Genomic DNA, 19,500 nt, shown 5'->3' with positions numbered 1-19,500 from the left:
ACACCATTTGTTAAAAAGGCTGTCGTTCCCCCACTTCACTGATTTCATCTCCTTGTCAAAGATCAGTTGACCATAGATAGATATCAGTCCAATTTTATACTTCCACTTATAAACTAGTGATAGAATCTGTACTTCTAGTTATTATATTTTGATATATCTGAATCATATAGGGTGTCATGTGCTTCCAAGGAGGAAAATGGGCAATCCTTTCCTGTGAAATTTACAGCTTCTGAAATCCTCCTGGAGTATCAGCTAGAAGTTGATTCTGACTCAACAACAATGAGTGAGTGAGTGAGTGTGTGCGAATTGCACTTCCAACTCAGATGAATGGGATTCAAATACACCAATCAGCTGCTCTGCAGAAGAAAGATGTGCAATCTCCTCTAGTGTCATTTGCTGCCTCTGAAAACCAGATGGAGAGTCAGCCATGGGTTGGTTCCATCTCAATAATACACAGCAACAACAAGGACACTAGTACCAGTGACCTCGAGACTGTCTCTTTTGTAAACATAGATTTCATCTTCGGATTCCTATAGAAAGATCTTAGATATAGGTGGGAGAGCAACAAGGGCCCTAGGTGGCACAAGAAGTTGGTTCTTGACAACTCAGCGTTGGCAGTTCAAAGCCACTCAGCGGAACAGCAGAAGAAAGGCCTAGTGCTCTGCTTTCATGAAAAACTACACCCAAGAAAGCCCTACACTAATATATGTGAGAATATCACAGATCTGAAGCTACTCAATGACAATAGATTTGAGTGCATTTGATAGAAAAATCAGTCAGAATTATTATAGACTTTACCTTGTACATTTTAATATTGTGACTTCCAAAAATCTTAAGTATATGTCATTTAAAAAAACAACTGTGGGCAATGATGTATGGTAACAATAACTAGGAATGTGCTTCATGGCTGTGTTTATACTATACATATAAGTTCATTCAGTCCATGCAATAACCCAATAAGATAGGTATAGTTAGAAACCCCATTTTGCAGCTGAGAAAACTGAGGCATAGATTCATCACAGTGCTTATGCTCCCGTAGAACCAAGAGCTAAATTTAAACAATCCATCCACTTGAACCAGACTCCTATTGACTTTACTTAAGAACAATGAGTCAGAAATATTGGTACTGATTTAGAGTTAGGATTCTTTTCTCTCTCTTTTATTTTTTTTTAAGATGATAGGGTATGTCTTTGATTTGGGGTGTGGTGCTTTGGGTGTTTGGGTTTTTTTTTTCTAAAGAAGTTAAAAATCTACCCTCTTTCTTTTCTTTCTGACAATCTTTTTCTAAAGCCATTTGACGTCATCTGGGGCCAGAAAAAAACACAATTCCCAAGACAGAGCACTAATGAGCTTCCCCTTTTTTTTCCTCTCTCCCTGTCTCTCCATACTGCAGTTAATAGCCAAGATACCAACCATCACGGCAGTTTGCAACTTGCACGGGGAGAAGCTGCAGGTATTTAAGCAATCACATCCAGACATAGTGAATACACTGTTTCCTCCATTGTACAAGGAGCTCTTTAATCCTGACTGTGCCACCGTCTGCAAATGAAGGGCACCGGAGAACTGTCTCCCACTCATACAGTGCATCACCTTTAAGACAAAAGCAATGTGTTCATGGAGACTCGCGAAAATGTCACTACTGCAACATTAGGAAATGTTCTGCACTTAATAGAATTCTTTTTTCACCGCTACAGTTTGAAGAATGTAAATATGCACCTGAGTGGAGCTCTTCTTTGTTTGTTTTTGAAATGACCATAAATATACAAATATAGGACACTGGGTGTTATCTTTTTTTTTATTTTATTTGGGAATGTTTTGGGAGACAACTGTTTATAGAATTTTATTGTAGATATATACGAGAACAGAGCGGTACTTTACATGATCACGTTTCCTGTTGATTGTTCAAATATAATTTAAGAAAATTCCACTTAATAGACTTAAACCTATTTCTATGCTTTTAGATAGTTGATGCATGTGTAAATTTGTAGCTGTCTTGGGAAGTATTGTGCATGTATGTAATAAGTATATAATATGTGAGAATATTATATATGACAATTACATATTCATGCACATGCACTGTGGCTTAAAATACCACACATACTAGCAAAGGAGGTTTAGTCAGTCTCTCTTCTATTATTTGCCTTCTGTGTCCTCTGTTACCTTTATGTTAGACAATCAAGATTTTGTTTTCCCAGCCAGTGTGTTCATCTACAGTCAACAACAGGGCGGTACCATAAGAAACAATTCTGCAAACCAGTAAATAGACGGCATGGCCTCTGTGTCAAAAACACCTATTTCTATCAGTGACATCAAAGCCTTGTCAAAATGGTACATACTGGGGGGAGAGAAATAAGAATAACTCTTTGGAGCCATTTTCCTGTTTTCAGAAAATATTATACCAATTATATTATGGGGATCCATGGCTTATTTTTTCATCAAACAATAGACATTTCCTGGTTTTCACCAAGACAGAAAACATTTTTTTCTCTTTCCCTCCACCTTTTGCAGTCATGAAAGAAACTTGATTTTTTTTTCTTGTGCTTATTATGTCTTCAGCATAGGAATGAATAGTCTGTTGGTTCTGACCACCAGCAATGTTTGTTTAAAATTAGACTTTAAAAAGACATCAAAATCAAGAGACTTAACATCATCTCATATAAATACTTTCTCTATAACTAAATTCTTATGTGAAAAGGTAAAAAAAAATACTACAGAAGGAAGAAAAGCATTTCTTTAGATTTATTGGTTTTCATAAATTTGTTAGAAACAGAAGCAGTAAAGAGGGAAGAGAAATTTTATATATACTGAGGGCTCAAATTCGTTGTTGGGTTTTTTTGGTTTTTTTAGCTCCCAAATCCTGTATTATAAAAGTATACCAAACCCTTGACAGATTAGCGAAAAGATTTGAATGATCCTGTGGAACTCAAATACCCCAGAGCCAAAACTCCTTTCCCTGCATTTTGAAATTACATCAACCATCTAGCCTGGGATTAATTTTTGAGCAAATCTGAAAAATACAGACAGTAGTGAGAGTGAGCAAGATCAGAGGATTTAGACTTCTTCATGAGAAGTTCTCACTTTGTCAGCTCGCCAATCAAATTCACCTTCAGAAAAGCATCAGCCCCAAAAAGTTCATTCTGCTTGGGTCCTAGTGGCTTCATGCCTTTTGATCTTCATCTGATAAAAATAAAATAAGAAGACAGTGGAAGGCTTCGCCCACCAAGCAATTAAAACACAAAAACACTACTTTGTCTTCTACAAGAATGATAGCCCAGGCTATCCACTTATAACGAAACTATCCTCTGCTTGTTAAACACAACATGCACACGTGCACGCATATACCAACTCTGAGGTTTCCGACAAAGGACATGTATATGTATATTCATCTCTATACTTTCCTAAAGTTGTATGGTTGAGAATCATCTTCGGGATGACTGAGAGCTCGTCCATGATCACAATCATGCTGTTAGTCTTTTCCATTTAAAAGAACACAGAGCCTTTTCCCGCTTCATGATTGATGAATTCCAAATCAATGGGGGGAAACAAAAAGTCTTTAAAATAATGAATCTCTTTCTCAACTACTGTTATATTCAATTAATTTAACTACACTGAACCAAATTGCCTTCAGTGTCTAAGAAGACAGCTGTAGACTGCTTATTATGCTCCTACAGGGACAGAATTCTTTTTGGTGTAAATGTCACTCCTGCTAGCTCTTTGTATAAAGAATTAATTCCAAGAGTCATATTTCCTTCTAATGGAAAGATTACTTTACTGATTGCTAGGAAAACAGGGTAATGGAAGGCACTCAATTAAACCAAGCCGTTTCCAAAATGTGATGTATGTTTTATGATTGGCTTGTGATAGGCAATGCTTAATGTGTCTACTTGGTGTTTCCCTTTGAGCTTTGAACTTATGTCAAACTTCGTTTTCATTGTTTTGCTGGCCTAGTGTTTCCCATTGTCAGCCTGTAATTCCTGCTCCGTTGCAGAGGGAATCTTTTGGTTCCTGTCATTTACCTTAGAGGATTTAAATTGTCTCAATTTATGAAGTGGCTGAGAAATTTTTTTCCTTCCTTGTCCCATGGGCGATGTAGGAAAAAGATTGTTCCCCATTTGCCTCGGGAGGTACTGCCTTTGAATCTGTGTCATTTCCCCTTGTGCCAGCATTTCACTGGGAAAACGTGGATCTTTTGACACTCGATGAGAGGAAGCAGAGGTAGAGGCTGAACCAGAACAAGACAATGGGAACCCATACATGGTCTGCCCACTTCAGTCAAGAGAAGAGATTTCCATCTGGGGCCACCGTTGCTAAATCTGTCCTGTAAAAGAGAACTAAGTCATATTTTCAGTGGTAACAGAAGCCTTATGAAAAGCTGTCCCGTGGACTTCTCCTGTGATTCACTTCCTCTTGAGGTGTCCTGAAACCTGGTGAGAATAGCTTCCCTCACCACCTCCAAGGCACGTTGCACCTTCACAGTGAAGACGGATAGATGCTCCTGATACACCCTTGGTGAGGTGGGCCCTGGAAGAAGAGAATCCATGCTCCGTACTTTTCACGTCCTGCTTTGTAACTGACAATCACTGCTTGATGCAGATGTTGCACTGTCTCCACTCAGGGATGTTTCATTGGAAAAAAAAATAACAAAGACATCAAGAGAAGGGGGGAGGGAACAAAACAGGATAATGACAACAAAATACAAATGGCATAAATGAATATGCTGAACTGGAGAACCTCTCCATCAGGGCTGTCACAGACCAACAAGCAGTAACTTTGTGATTGTGAAGTGACTTGACTTTTACTATTTGGACTTGCTGAAAAGTTGCACAGTTTACTGGGAAAGGGCAATTTCACTTCATTTTCTAAAATCTGCTAAGGGCCAAATAATCCTGTTAGTCCGTTTATAACTATGTTTTCTCTCCTAGCAAAGCCAAGCGTGATATTTAGGTCCTGAACAAGGAAAATGCAGGAACCTGACATGAGATGAACAAGACAAGGGAAGTGAAGCTGTGTAAATTCAATTCCACGCTATCTGTGTGTCTGTGATAGGAAAGGCGAATGGAAAATAAGGGACCTTAAATCTAATTTGAGATTCCATTCATAACCCTACTGTCTGTGTGTTGGGTCATCTTCCTCTACCCTTTTTCTAAGACTCAAAGTTGAAGATGAAAGTGTGTTTTTCTAAACATACCGTTTCTGTTGGTATTGTTCTAATTCCATTTTAAGGGTCCTAGATGGAATAAAAGCAAAATATGATGGGTGCTTTGGTAATTAGGTCTCCTTGACAGAATCCAAGAGAACCTCAGTGATATAATGAAGTGATTCATGAGAAGTCAAAGGGAGGTATCAGTGTATTTCCTATCAGAGTTGCCTTGTTCAGCACATAACTATACAAACAGCCGAGATACTACACAGTTGAGAATCAGCTCACTCTCATCCTCTACCACCCTCTGGCTCCAAGCTTGAGTACAAATGCAAGTCTGTGTTCCAGGGACAGTCTAAAATTTACAAGCTTCCCCCCCCCAAAAAAAAACCCACCTTGGTCAGGTGCAAACTATGTTAGTATTGCCCCATGTCATTTCTTTCATTTGTTATAGAAATAAGAAAAATTCTACTGCTTCTAGAAATTGGAAGGCATGTTCTTTGTGTGCATTCCTTTCCTCTGTAATCTGTTTTGCTTCCGATGGAGTTACTACTGTTGACAGTAAATTCAGGCGAGGATGCTGGTGCCCTGACAGAGATCTCACGCCATTCAGTAGGACAACAACTCCAGCGCGTGCATTGGCACTGAGACTGTGCACACAGAGAGGAGACATCTGCCTCTTCTTTGGAGCAAGTGTGACTTTATCCACTTGCTGGAACTGGCAGCAGCGAGTACTAAAACCAGAAGTGGGAAACCATGTGTAATCTTTTGGATGTCAAGACCAAAGGCCGCACATTTATTTAAATCACAGGTTCAAAGTTCAAAGGATGAAAAGAATGAAGAAATCAAAGCAAGTTGGCTCCGGGGCACAATGGGAGAGGGGATCGTCCCAACCGAAAAGGATCTCTTCTCCACAACTAAGGCTGAGTGTTGCTGTGGTTTCTGAGTAGTATTTAAGCACTAAGTTGTAAATGCTGGTGGGTGCAGGTCGAACAAACGCACTAGTACATAGAAGAAAATCCACGGTTCTCAAGCCTGCCGTGGAGGGAAATCACATGGAGCCCATCTGAGCAGACCCACCCCTGTATGAGAGTCTGGAATTAGAGTGTAAATGCCCTAAAGGTACTCAGGAGACCTCGTGGCACAAGAGTTAAGCACTTGGCTAATGGAAATGTTGGCTCGATGAGAGAAAAGAAGTAAGTGGCAATCTTCTCACATAATGATTCCAGCCTTGAAAACAGTCTTGGACAGTTTTATTATGTCACATGAAATCATCATGAGTCCAAAATCTGTGTCACCAAATGAGAACACGACAACTAGAGGCTACAGTAGGGGTAAGTGAAGTAAAATAGCAAGCAACCTTAAAAATGAACACAGCTCCATTGACTAATGGCTAAGAAAAGACATTTGTATTAATCTTGCATAGTCTCCCAGCTTCGTAAAGCCAGGTAGCAGGATTTTCTTTTTTTTTTTTTTTGCTTACCTACGTTTCTTCTGGAAGTAAAATACATGGCTCGTACATTTTTGAGTCTACATATATTTGTTTAAATGTGGGGTTTCAGTCTCTGAAACCTTTGTTGTTTCTAAAGGCATTATTCCAGAATCGTGACCTGTGGCCTCCATCATTCTAAAATACAGCCCACAGATTCCTGTGCAGCAGATGGCATTGTCTCTGGGTTGTTTTGGAGTTTGTTTGGGGTTTTGTTGGGTTTTGGGTTTTTTTTTTTCCCTTCTTCTGCTTCTTTTTTCTAAGCTGCTGACATTCCTCCAAAGTGGATTGGCCACAATTACCTTTGCTTCCTGCATGACTGCAGCACGATCTTCAGTGGCTCAGAGAAAGCAGTTCAGCGATTGTTTCTCATGGCCAAAAGCAAGCACAAGGGTGTTGAGCATTCCCAGTTCTGCACAGCGAGCACAGGGGTCCGCACCACAGCTGGGCAGCACGATCCACATGATAAACTGTCCTCTGCTGGCTGACGCTGGTGGAAAGCACAAGTCACAACCACATGCAGACACATTCTGTATCTGAGACGCTACAAATCTCACCTCCAAGCACAGTACCGTCTGCCTCGTCAGATTAACAGACACACACAGCAAACTGCGTATGTATTGTAGAAATGTAGAGGAAAAATTTAAAAAAATATTTTTTCAAATGTAATTACTTTTAATATATGCTTGTGGAAGGTCTAATACAATGTATGCTGTCTCTGTAATTTTTGCTGTAAATAACTGGAGACAGCGAATACACTGATTTTTCTATGTCTCTGTTTAAGCATAAGACTTTGTAACAATTTTTTAGAGGGGGAAAAATACCAACAAAGAGCAAATATGTACTTGCTTCCTTTCTGAGTGTTATGTAATTCTCGATTTTTTAAATGGAAACTGGTTGTAACAGTTTAAGCATCTTGACGGGTCATTGGTGTTAAGTGTGCACTTCTTTTTATAATACAGCTGAGAAAGGGACAGGGCTGTCATGGAAATCTGCTCCAAAGAATTGGTATTAAAGTTTGGTCCAAGACCCAGAACCTTGTCTCAACTAGACAATAGAAAAAGGAGAGTTTATTTTAAACAATGTTGCCTGAGTAAGTCCTCTTTCCTCATAGCAAAATGGCTTTGCCCACAACCTTTCTGCATGGAATAGCTTAAGGAACACAAACTCTGCTTTCTGACAAACAAAATATTTTTGTACACGTTTCTTTCTTATGACTAACCCGAGGTCAGACCACTCATTTGCTGAAGCCATAACTGACCTTCACCAAATAAATGTTGTGAAAACCCGGGGGAGGGTTGGGGAAAGACTGAGAGGGAGGCAAAAAAGCGAAGGTGGCATGAGCTGTGTGGCAACGCACGTAGGAGCAGGTCTGATGGGCATGATGCTATTCCTGAGTCCCCAATATGACTTTAAAAGGCTAGTATTTTATGATGATCCATTTATAATAATAAAAAAGAAGATATTTAGATGTAAAGACTTTCCAATATTTTTTCAATCCCTAATAATGCGTCCTTGCTTTTTAGGATTGAGAGAAAATGATTTTCGTATACTTCCAACATTCCAAGGTTTAATATTTCTTTTTCCCCTTCACTCAGCCTACATTTGTCAAGTGAAGAGTGATTCTAAATGCTCTGGCAGCTGAAATCATAGGCCGTCTGGGGCTTGGCCATCCCGTAGCCCCGCTGTACCACTGGAGCAGCATGGGACAGATGCACTGCAACTTGCATCTCTTACTAAGCTTGCAATCCTTGTGTGCAATGCACAAAAGTTGTGTTGCTGGAAGTATATAAGCAAATCTATTCACACTAAAAAAATAATAATAATTGTTTTTAAAAAAATAATAATGCCTCCTAACATCACCATTGATTTTTTTTTTCTCCTGGATCTTTATTTGATATTGCAAGAATCCCTTCTTCCATTTCCCAAGGTATTCTTGTGACTGGCCTCTAGAGGCCAACGGCAAACTATACACAAACCCAGTGACATATAGAGTTTTAAAATCTACAATGTTCTGATCGCTCTCTCCTTGTTTAATATATAAGCCCTAATTTCTGTGTATGTGAGTAAAACTGCAGCCTGAGTCATTTAGGAAGTAAGCATTAAGTTTTTTATTATTATTATTATTATAAATATACTAGAATAAAACATCACGCCCTAACAATTTAAAAAAAGAGTTTTATATTATGTTAGAATGTAATAGGTTTTTGTCCTTATTTCATGTCCTGTAAATTATTAGTTGCATACTGTTAGCATTCCCTGATAATGCACACATGATTTCTGAATGTTTTCTGTAAATGACAATCAATGTTTATGAAGTTCCCTCCTTTAATGCTGAACAAAATTAAAAGAAGAAAAGGGAAAAAAAAATCTTGCCTACTGGTTTTCTTTTCTTCACAAACAACAAGAAGAATGAAGAAGCCAGATCTATTTGGCTATAAAAATAGTATCTTAGCTTCATCCTTAACAGAATTGTTCTCTTTTCTAGTCAATGAGAGAAATTTTTTTTCCTGGAAATTCCTGTGCCCTTGGCCTGAGTTAGAAATGTTTATTGATAAAAGACTCAGACTCCATTCTAGCCAAATAGCCAACCGAGTTGCAATTACAAGGAAAGTACCAACTCTGGAAGATAACAGCACTCCTCTCCTGAGCACTTTCGTATAAAGGAAGCCCCACCCAGTGGGGCCAGAGTGACTCCCCGATCACAGAAGGTAAGGAAGTGATGTAGAGATCCCTACATCTGATGAAAGCTTCAAGGAAATAATTAATGACTAAAACCTTAGGCCAGACTTAAAGACACACAAAAAAACACATAAATAAATAAAACAATGCTTTCTCAAGCTGCTCCGCCTCTGAAGTCAATGCTCACCGACATATGAATGCACTGAATCTTAGTTAAAGCTGTGGAAGGAACCAATTGACGATAATGACAGACTCGTGGTGATCGTGATAACACAGTTCTAAGAGAGAACAGCAATTTTTCAGATGCTGGGAGTGGCTGCAGGTTGGGGTTCCTAGAACTGAAATGCTCCAAGAATAGAGATTTGGTTTAAAAGATGTAGGACTTAAGGATTTTAAAGCACTGACTTACATACAACAGTGTGAGTGGGCTTTCAAAAGCCCACTTGGAAAGCCCATATGGTTTCCCTTCATTTTAGTCTTTAAAACCAGTGAAAAACCTGGGAGTACTTGTAAAAGGGTATTTCTATCCAAGTGTCTAAATCCCATATCACTCTGGTCAGAAAAGCCTAAGAAAGGGATCTGCTATGTTGGCATTTTTACTAGAGCATTCATTCAATTACCGCACCCCCGCCCCCGGATTTCTAATCAGGTTTTCAAGTGACTGCTCATCGGGTCACTGTGAGTCCTAGTTCACTAGAAGGCACAGTCAGAGAGAGCAAACACATTATCAAAGGCCATCCCAGGCTCATGCCCGCTGTCACCAACAGCTCTTCACGGAAGGCTTTTCTAAAGTTTATTTCCAGAAAACAAGATTGAGGCAGCATTAAAATACAAGATGAGATGTATCATTTTAACTCAGATGAGACCACATAACAATTATTGAAGTTTACTATTCAAATTCACACTCATTGCCTTTGAATCAGAATCCACACAGAGCTGACCCTCCAGCAGTCTTTCTGAGACTACAGATCACAGAGGAGGAAGTTGGTCATCTTTCTGTCATGGTGTGACTGATGGATTCAGGCTACCAGGTGATGCCACCTTTGGGATGGCAGCTCTCCATGAACTACACCACCAGAGCTCCGTGGTTGAATAATCTTTAGTAGGATTACTATAAAATGTGGAGTAAGCCCCCTGTGTACACAAACTATTCCTGTCATAAAACCTCTTCATTTTTCACAAGAACTATCAACATTTTTCATAACAATGATAGTTAGTTTATGTGAGGTTTTTCAGGCACCAAAGAGGTAAGACAGATTTGATTCCCCTACTCCAAGTGACGAGGGAGCTCTGGTGGCTTAGTGGTAAGGAGTTGTGCTGCCAACTCAAAGACACATGGTTCAAATCCACCAGCTGTTCCATGAGAGGAAGATGGACAGTCTCCTCCCATGTGATGTACTGCTCTAGAAACCCACTGGAGGATCAGTCATGAGTCACCTCCGACTCAACAATACACAACAACAAAAACTCTAAATAGCTAGAGCTTCTCCGAAATAATTAAGGAAACACCTTCTAATGCCATCTTGGCATGACTCATGTTACAAAGCCTCCATGTTACATCACATTATTTTCTGAATTTGAACTGCTAAGCTTAACTGGTTAATGCTATTCTAAGGCACTGTGGATTCTTGACAGTTATTTGTTGCTGGAAAGATATGTATTTCACTATAAGTAATGAGAAGAGCAATGGCACAAAATAAAATGTCCTCTCTCTTCTTCTTGTCACAGATTTAACCATTTGCAATGTAAGTGGCTCTTAGAGAGGAGGGATATCTTCACTGATTCTAACAGAAGATACAACTAAGCAGAAACAAAAAGCAGAAAGATCAGGAAGCCTAATTTGTAAGGCAGATTTGACACTAAACCGTGGTCTTGGCACGTCACTCAAATTCTTCAGTCTGGAAATTTACTCAAATCACAAAGTCTGATTCAAAAAGAAGAAAATTTGGAAAATAAATTCCTGCTTGAGCTGTATTTTAGAGAGGGTCCTACATTTCAAAGCTATAATCATGTGTTCTTAATACAGTAGTCAGGAAAAAATGGACAAAATATTATCTGAGATGCAAAATTAGTTATTTGAGCCTCTCCATATGTCTATAAGATGAGAGAGTCAAGAGAAAACATTGAGAATGAGACCTTTATATGGTCCAGGGCTGAATGTATGCACCAATCAGAATGTATCAACATAACAGCAAAAGTGGCTGGAAAAATGTATTCTTGTTGGATGTCCACAGGGAAAAGGAAATGGGATTTGGGGAAAATGTAGCAGTACTGGAACAGAAGGAAGCTCTCTAGTGGTTTAACGGTAAGGAATTGTGCTGTCAATGCAAAGGTACGTGTTTAGAATCCACCAGTTTCTTCAAGGGGAAGAGATAGGCAATCTCATGTGATTTACTGCCCTTGAAAACCCACTGAAGGGTCAACTATGGGTAGATTACGGCTCAATGGTTCACAACAACAACAACAACTGGTATAGACATGAAAAAATTAATTCAAGAAATTCTTTAATCCATTTTCACTTAGATTCTTCAATAATCATTTCTTTACTTATTTACTCAGTAAGGACTAATTAATCAGCTTCTCTATATCAGACAATCCCACCAAGAACCATCTAATATCAGCAATGGTATCCTTGGGGTCAGCCTTTTTTAAATGCAGATTGAACCTCTAGCAGTTTCCTGTCAATATATTATGCTAGTCATTTTTAGACCATCTTCAGCAGTATTTTGCTTACATGTGATGTTAATGATAATTTTCAATGATTTCCACATTCTCTTAGATTACCTTTCTTAAGAATGGGAACAAATATGAAAATTTTCCGGTCAGTTGACCAAGCAGCTGTCCTCAAAAGTTCCTGGCACAGAATTATTGGTGAGGACATCTAGAGTGGCATCTGTCAGTTGAAACATATCAATTGATAGATATCACATCAATTTCTGGAGCCTTCCTTTTGCCACTCAATGACTTCAGTGCAGCTTGTACATCTTCATTACCAGAGAATAAAAGAAATGGACAATGTCCATTCGTCGTTTTTAACCTATGCAAAGGCATGGGTTATATTGATTTTGTGGACCATAAGAAACTTTGGCTAACATTGAGAAGAACTGAATCCCAGAACACTTAATTGTACAAAACCTAAACCTAGACCAAGAAGCTGTTAGACAAACAGAGCAAAGGAACACAGACTGGTTTAAAATCAAGAAAGATGTGTATCAGGGCTGTATCTTTTTTCCATACCTGTTCACAACAAATTGTGATTAACCTTGAGGAGAATGGGAATCCCAGAACACTTGACAGTGTTTATGAGAAACCTATACTTGGACCAGGAAGTAGTCCTCAGAACAGAGCAGGGAAATACTTCATGGTTCAAAATCAGGAAAGGAGTGCATCAGGGAAGCATCCTGTCTCCATGCCTTTTCAATCTACATGCAAAACAAATAATCTGAGAGGCTGGGCTTCATTTGGAGGAATGTACCAATAGGATTGAAGAAAGACTCATCCACAACCTACATTATGCAGATGGCATAACGTTGCTTGCTGAAATTGGAGAGGACCTGAAGTGCTTGCTGCAGAGGTCAAGTACTGTAGTTTTTAAATATAGATTGAAGCTCAACACCAAGAAGACAAAGATTAACAACTATGAGATATCATCTCACCCCAGTCAGAATAGCAAAGTTTAACAGAAGAGCAAGCAACAAATATAAATGCTGGAGAGGTTGTGGAGAAACTGGAACCCTTATTCACTGTTGGTGGGAGTGTAAAATGGTGCAACCACTATAAAAGGCAGTATGGTGCTTTCTCAAAAAGTTACAAATAGAGATGCCATTTGACCCAGCAATTCCACTACTGGGAATATAACCCAAAGAGACCATAACTGACATCCAAGCAGATATATGCACACCCACATTTATCACGGCTTTGTGCACAATAGCATGGAGTTGGAAACAACCTAAGTTCCCATCAAAAAACGAATGGATAGAGAAGCTGTGGTATATTCACACAATGGAATACTACACTGCATTGAAAAACAAGAAACTCATGCAATATTATTCAAAATGGGTGACCCTGGAGGACATTATGCTTAGTAAAGTATCTCAGTCACAAAAGGACAAATACTACATGGTGCCACTGTTGTAAAACCGGACTGACCTTGGGTTTGGGGGGAGACTGAGAAAGATGGGTTCAATAATATATACTGCATTGAAACAGGTGAAGGATTAAACTATTTAAAAGGGATATGTTATTAGGTATTTTTGCCATGACAGGAGTCCAGAGTGAAGGCTGCATAGTGGAGTGGACCTGGGGGAGGGATTGTAAAACAACGAAAGAATTTTTCTTTTACTTTTCCAAGAGGGTAGTGTACTAGGGGGGAGAGTTGGAAGGGGAGAAAAGTGCAACAATGAATGAATGGAAATCCGAAGTCTCTGTAAATTTTCATTTAAATTAATCATAAATTTTAAAAAAAGACAAATATTCTCACCACTGAGCCAATTGACAGCACCATGATAGATGGAAAACAGATTGAGGCTGCTAACAGTTACAGCTTGCTCAGCTCTACAGTCAACAAGCAGTCAGGAAATAAAAAGAATTGCATTAGGTAAATCTGATACCAGAGTCCTTTCCAGAGTACAAAGAAGCGATGATGTCAGTCTAGAGTCAAAGATGCATCTGATCCAGGCCATGGTCTTCGCAAGTACTTGCTATACATCAGAGAGATAGACAAAGACTAAGGATGACAGAAAAATTGATGCCTTTGAGTTGTTCTGGAGAAGAGTCTTGAAAATACAATGGACTGCCAAGAAGACAAATAGGTCTGTCTTGGAGAGAGTGAAACCGAATTTCTCCTTGGAGGCTGGGATTTTGAAGCCTGTCTCACATCCTTTGGGCATGTGGCCAGAAATGACTGATCCTTGGCAAAGTACATTATGTTCAGAAGGGTGGAGAGACAACACAGGAGAGGAAGACCCAGATAAGAAGGATTGATACAGTAACTAGGGCAATGGGGGTAGATGTGTCAGAATCAGTGAGGCTGGCTCAGGACAGGGTAGGCTTCAGAGCTGTTGTACATATGAGCCTCATTGAATCACAGGTGACTCAATGACACATAACAACAACACACCATTCGAAAATCTAAGCAAATCGTGTGAGAAGCTGGGTTGAATGAAGAGGAGAGTGGCATCATGAAAGACTCACCAACAACCTTCATTATGCAGATGACACAATCTTGCTTACTGAAAGTGAGAAGGACTTGAGACACTTGCTGCAGAAGATCAAGAACTACGGCCTCCAATAAGAATATCATCTCAACATCAAGGAGACAAACATGCTCACCACTGGGCTGATAGGCAGTGTGATGATAGATGGAGAAAAGATTGAAATTGTCAATCACTTCCTCTTATTTGAATCCAAAATCAATACTCTTGAGAACAGCAATCAAGAAATCAGAAGACGTATTGCATTTGGGAAAGTTTGCTGTCATGAACCTCTACAAACACTAAAGAGCAATGTCAATTTAAAGTCTAAGGCACACTTGATTCAAGCTATGGTCTTTTCAACCACTTGCTCTGCGTTTGAGATCTGGACAATGAGTAAAGATAACAGAAGAAGAATAGATGTCTTTGAGCTGTGTTTTTGGAGATGAGTGCTGAATATACCATGGGCTGCAAAAGGATGAATAGGTAGATCTTACAGAAAATGTAGCCAGAGGACTACTTACAGGCAAGGATGGTGGTGAAGCTTTGTTTCATACTTTGAGCATGTTGTTAAGGGAACTAGTCCTTGGAAAAGGACATCATGCTTGGCATCATGAGGATGGCACAGGATAGGTCAGGATTCAACTCTGTTGTTCAGAGGGTTGCTCTGAGTCCTACTTGACTGGTGACACCTAATAGCAACGATATATGTCAGACATTGTTCCCTGGTAATACAGCACTGAGGTAAGGCAAGTACAAAAGCTGCTCTTAATGGAATATATATTCACATCCCAAGAAACAAAGAAACAAGGGAACAAAGATTGATTACAAATAATTAAAAAGTAATTTTTGTACAACTGTTATCCTAGTCCCCAAGATAAAAATACAAATTATTCTTACCAATTTTTATTTTTGTCTACTTAGCTCTTACCTGTCATTCTCCTTTGAAATTCTAATTGCTTCATTAGTTTTTTTAATAAGCTCAATTTTGTTAGTTGCTGAATTGAACCAACTCAAAGCTAATCCTCCTGTAAATTTTTAGAGGCTGTAAAGCACACAGGAGGAGATTGCCCATCTTTCTCCTGCAAAGCATCTGGTGGGACCACACCACAGGCTTTCAAGTTGGCAACACAACTTTCTACCAACTAAGACACAGAAAATCACATGTGGTTTCATCATGGCAATACCTACTTTCTTTGCCTCATAACAAATTATGGACAACTTTTCAAAGAATGAGAATTCCAGAATACATAAACCAAGAGGAAGTCATTAACACAAAACAAAGTGCTAATATATGGTTTAAAATCAGGGGAAAGTATATGGCTGGACTGCATCCTTGCCTTACACTTACTCGTTCTGAATAATGAAGCAATAATCCCGGAAACTGAGCCATGGAGAAGAATACATCATCAAAACTGGAGGAAGAGTCATTAAAAACCTGCAGTGTGCAAATGACTCAGTCTTGGTTGCTGAAAATTAACAAGATTTGCATCACTTAATGATGAAGATCAAAGACTAGAGCCTCAATATAAAAGAAAAATCTTTACAATGGCACCAGTAAGTAATATCATGGTAAAGGGAAAAATACTGAAGTTGTCAAAGATTTCATTTTAATTGACTCTACTACAATCAACATGGTTGGAAATAACAATTAAGAAATCAAATGACATCTTACACTGGGCAAATCTACTGCCATAAGACCCCTTGAAAGTGTCATTAAAAAAGCAAAATTATCACTGTGATAACTAAGGTGAACCTGACCCAAGACACTGAATTCCTCAAACAACTTATATGCACGTTGTTGTGTTGTTGAGTTCTACCGAATCAGAACCTATTCGTAACTGATCTTGTGAGTTTTCAGAGGAAGCTAATCACATGGGAGATTCACTTCTTTTTCTCATGAACAGCTGGTGGCTCCAAACTGCAGCCTTTGAACTGACAGTGCAGTTCCTTACCTCTAGCCCACCAGAGCTCCCTATATGCATGGACAGATTGAAATATAAAGATCAAGAAAAACTTGATGTCTTTGAATTATAGCTTGGCAACTAATGATGTTGTTATATACCGTCAAGTTGCTTGTGACTGTGTACAACAGCTCTGAACCCTGCTCTACCCTGAGCCAAACTTATTGTCTCTGACACACCTACCCCCATTACCCTAGGCACTGAGTCAGTCCATCTCATCGAGGATCTTCCTCTCTTGCACTGTCCCCCCACCTTCCCAAGCATGATATACATGCCCTAGTATGTCAGAAGGAACTTCAGAATCCTTGGAGCAGCCTGGTTTCACCTTAAACAGGATGAATCTGTTTGTTCTCTGAGAATTCCATGATATATTTAATACTCTTTCCCAGCACCATAGCTCAAAGGCATCAATTCTCCTACTATCATTCTTAGTAATTGTCCAGCTTTCTGATGCATACCAAGTAATTGTGTAGATCATGGCCTGAATCAGGCACACATTAGTCTCCATGCTGACATCATTGTTCTTCAGTTAATTTGTAATTTACTGTTGACTGGCATAGGAAAGAACAAATCTGTAGTAGATGAAGTACAACTGGTACATTAGACATACTAAAGGCTTTGTCTCTTTTACTTGGTGTTTTGAGGAGGGACTCATCTCTGTTTAGAGATGAACAGCATGCTTAATAGAGGGGCAGTTACAAAGAAGATAACTCTGAACAAGAAGAGTTGACACAGTGGCCACCTAGGACAACAATAATTCTGAGGGTTTGACAGCATTTCATTCTGTTGTGCAAAAGACTACAATGACTCAAAGTTGATTCTGGAGAAACAAAAACAGTATACCTCATATTGTTCAATGAAATTAAGCAAATTCATGTATGTCATATAAACATTTTGGACAAGATAGATTAAAAATATTTTTGTTATCCTTTTTATGCACTAAAATTCATAGTTATCTCGAATATTGTTCACAGTATAATATACTCATAAAGACAAGATTCATTCATTGAAAATGTCTAATCAGAAGTAAAGAGGTCCTTGCAGCATAATGGTTAAAGAACTCAGCTACTACCCAAGAAGTCTATGATTCAAACCCACCTACAGGAAGAAATGGAGCAGTCTGTTTCCATAAAGAGTGACATCCTTGCAAACTCTATGGGATGGTTCCACTCTTTCTTAGATGTCGTGATGAGTTGGAACCAATTAAATGACAGTGAATTTGGTTTGAATTTAATAAGAACAACTAGTAAGACAGAGCAATGTCACAAGGGCCAATCAAGGACTCCGTTTATACCAATGACGTTAGCTATATGTATATTTAAACATGATTTGTGCAGGCAACTGATTTGTGTCTAGAGAAAGAATATCTGACACAGAATTTTCTGTGTAATATATAAAACAATGTCCATTCATTGTGGAAGGAGATTATGTATATATACCTCCAAAGCGCGTGCGCGCGCGCGCGCGCGCACACACACACACACACACACACACACACACCTGTTTTAACCTCTAAATTAATTCTAAATTCCTCCTCTAAATTAAAGCTCAGAAAACCCTTATGTTCCAGCAATAATATGGCTGTTAAATGAAAGGTATACAGTTCAAATCCACCAGATGCTACATTGGGGATAAGCATTACTGCCACAGAAGTAGTGTTAATGAGTAAGTTAGTAGGGTAGTAAATTTTATTTATTATCCTTGTAAATTCAAAATGTCAACTAATGAAATCATTGAAAAGTAAGGAGTAAGTGTAATTCCTTACAAAAATGTTTGGGGGAAAAAATTGCTGGCTCCTTCAATCTTTATTCCAGCAAATACTTCCGTGTCCCAGGCAGAAGAGAATTTTCCACCTGCAAGACAGGTTCATGACAAAACGCGTAATGATTATGACGACTTTAGAAGGAAATAGCAAACCCTCAGGTAATTTCTGTGTGTGTGTGTGTGTGTGTGTGTGTGTGTTTATTGGGAAAAACATATTGGGGGTACAAGGAGGTGAGGGTTGGGGGCAGAAGGGTGAGGATGGGCCAGGATGCAGTTGCAGAGCTGCACAGTTTGGTCGGTGGGGGGAGCAGGTGAAGGAAATGATGAGGGTCCAGTGGGGACCAGATGCTACAGAGGAATGACAAGCATTTTCCAATAGTAATTAAACCAACTGTTTTATTGATTTGGAAATTGGATGCCGACTCTCTGGCTTCTTCATGCTGAACAGGGGCATAGATGTAAAGGGGGGAAGGGAGGACGCTTTATCACCTTACTGGTGGTCTTGGATTATAGCTGCTTGCCTTGTTGCTCTGTTAGAAGATATTTTCCTGTCATTTGCTCCCCTCTGGACTGCAAAGTGTTTTCCCACGTGGGTCCAGTGGGGATGCCTCAGGTAATTTCTAATTCCTAGTGACCTGGTGAGTAAAACTGTTCCATAAACTTTCCAAGGCTATAAACCTTTCCAGAAGCAGAATTCCACATGAACCTTTTGGATAGTAGCCAGATGTTTTAACCACTGCAACACCAGAGCTTCTTCAATTCTAGAACACACAAACTTAATTCCAAGTGATAGATATCATAGAGATAGCTGATGTGGGGGTACATTCACTTATTTTTTTACTCAGCTGTAATTGATATGCAACTAGCATGGCCAGTCGGTATATCAATTATTAGGGATAAAATAATAAATAAATGCACAAAGCTTTTCTCCTCACTTTCCCATGATTTCTCAGTCATTCAATGAGATGATGAGACTCTAAATTTATGTAAGGAAAAATTAAGGCATTTCTTGGATTTCTGAGTTTATGGACCAACAATCCACAAGATTTATGCCAAATTACGCAAGTTTTTTCCAAGAACAAAGGAAAGAAGTCAAAGGTGCAATGGATTAAAAAGAAGAGCAGGTGGGTGGGAAAAGCAAGGTCATTTGAAGAAAGCTGTGAGAAATAGTTGACAGTTAACTGGATTAAATAGAAATTCAGAGATTAAAACACCACTGTTACTGTTAGGTGCTGTCATTTCAGACCCACTCTACAAGCGGGAGAACAA

General features: G+C 39.1%; 1 protein-coding gene across 1 annotated transcript in view; it reads left to right on the top strand.

Moving 5' to 3' along the window:
- Nucleotides 1-2,800, top strand: part of RORB (RAR-related orphan receptor B) — a 278,025-nt gene extending 275,225 nt beyond the window's left edge. The window contains exon 10 of the mRNA XM_006891994.1: nucleotides 1,394-2,800. Within this exon, the coding sequence (XP_006892056.1) occupies nucleotides 1,394-1,549 (156 nt within the window). The 3' untranslated portion in view covers nucleotides 1,550-2,800. The remainder of the gene's footprint in view (nucleotides 1-1,393) is intronic.
- Nucleotides 2,801-19,500: the final 16,700 nt, after the last annotated feature.

Source organism: Elephantulus edwardii, unplaced genomic scaffold, assembly GCF_000299155.1.
Source record: "Elephantulus edwardii isolate Elephantulus edwardi_28Jun2011 unplaced genomic scaffold, EleEdw1.0 scaffold00108, whole genome shotgun sequence".
Taxonomy (NCBI): Eukaryota; Metazoa; Chordata; class Mammalia; order Macroscelidea; family Macroscelididae; genus Elephantulus; species Elephantulus edwardii.
Note: the sequence above shows the minus strand (reverse complement) of the source record. Positions and strands in the feature narration are given on the sequence as shown.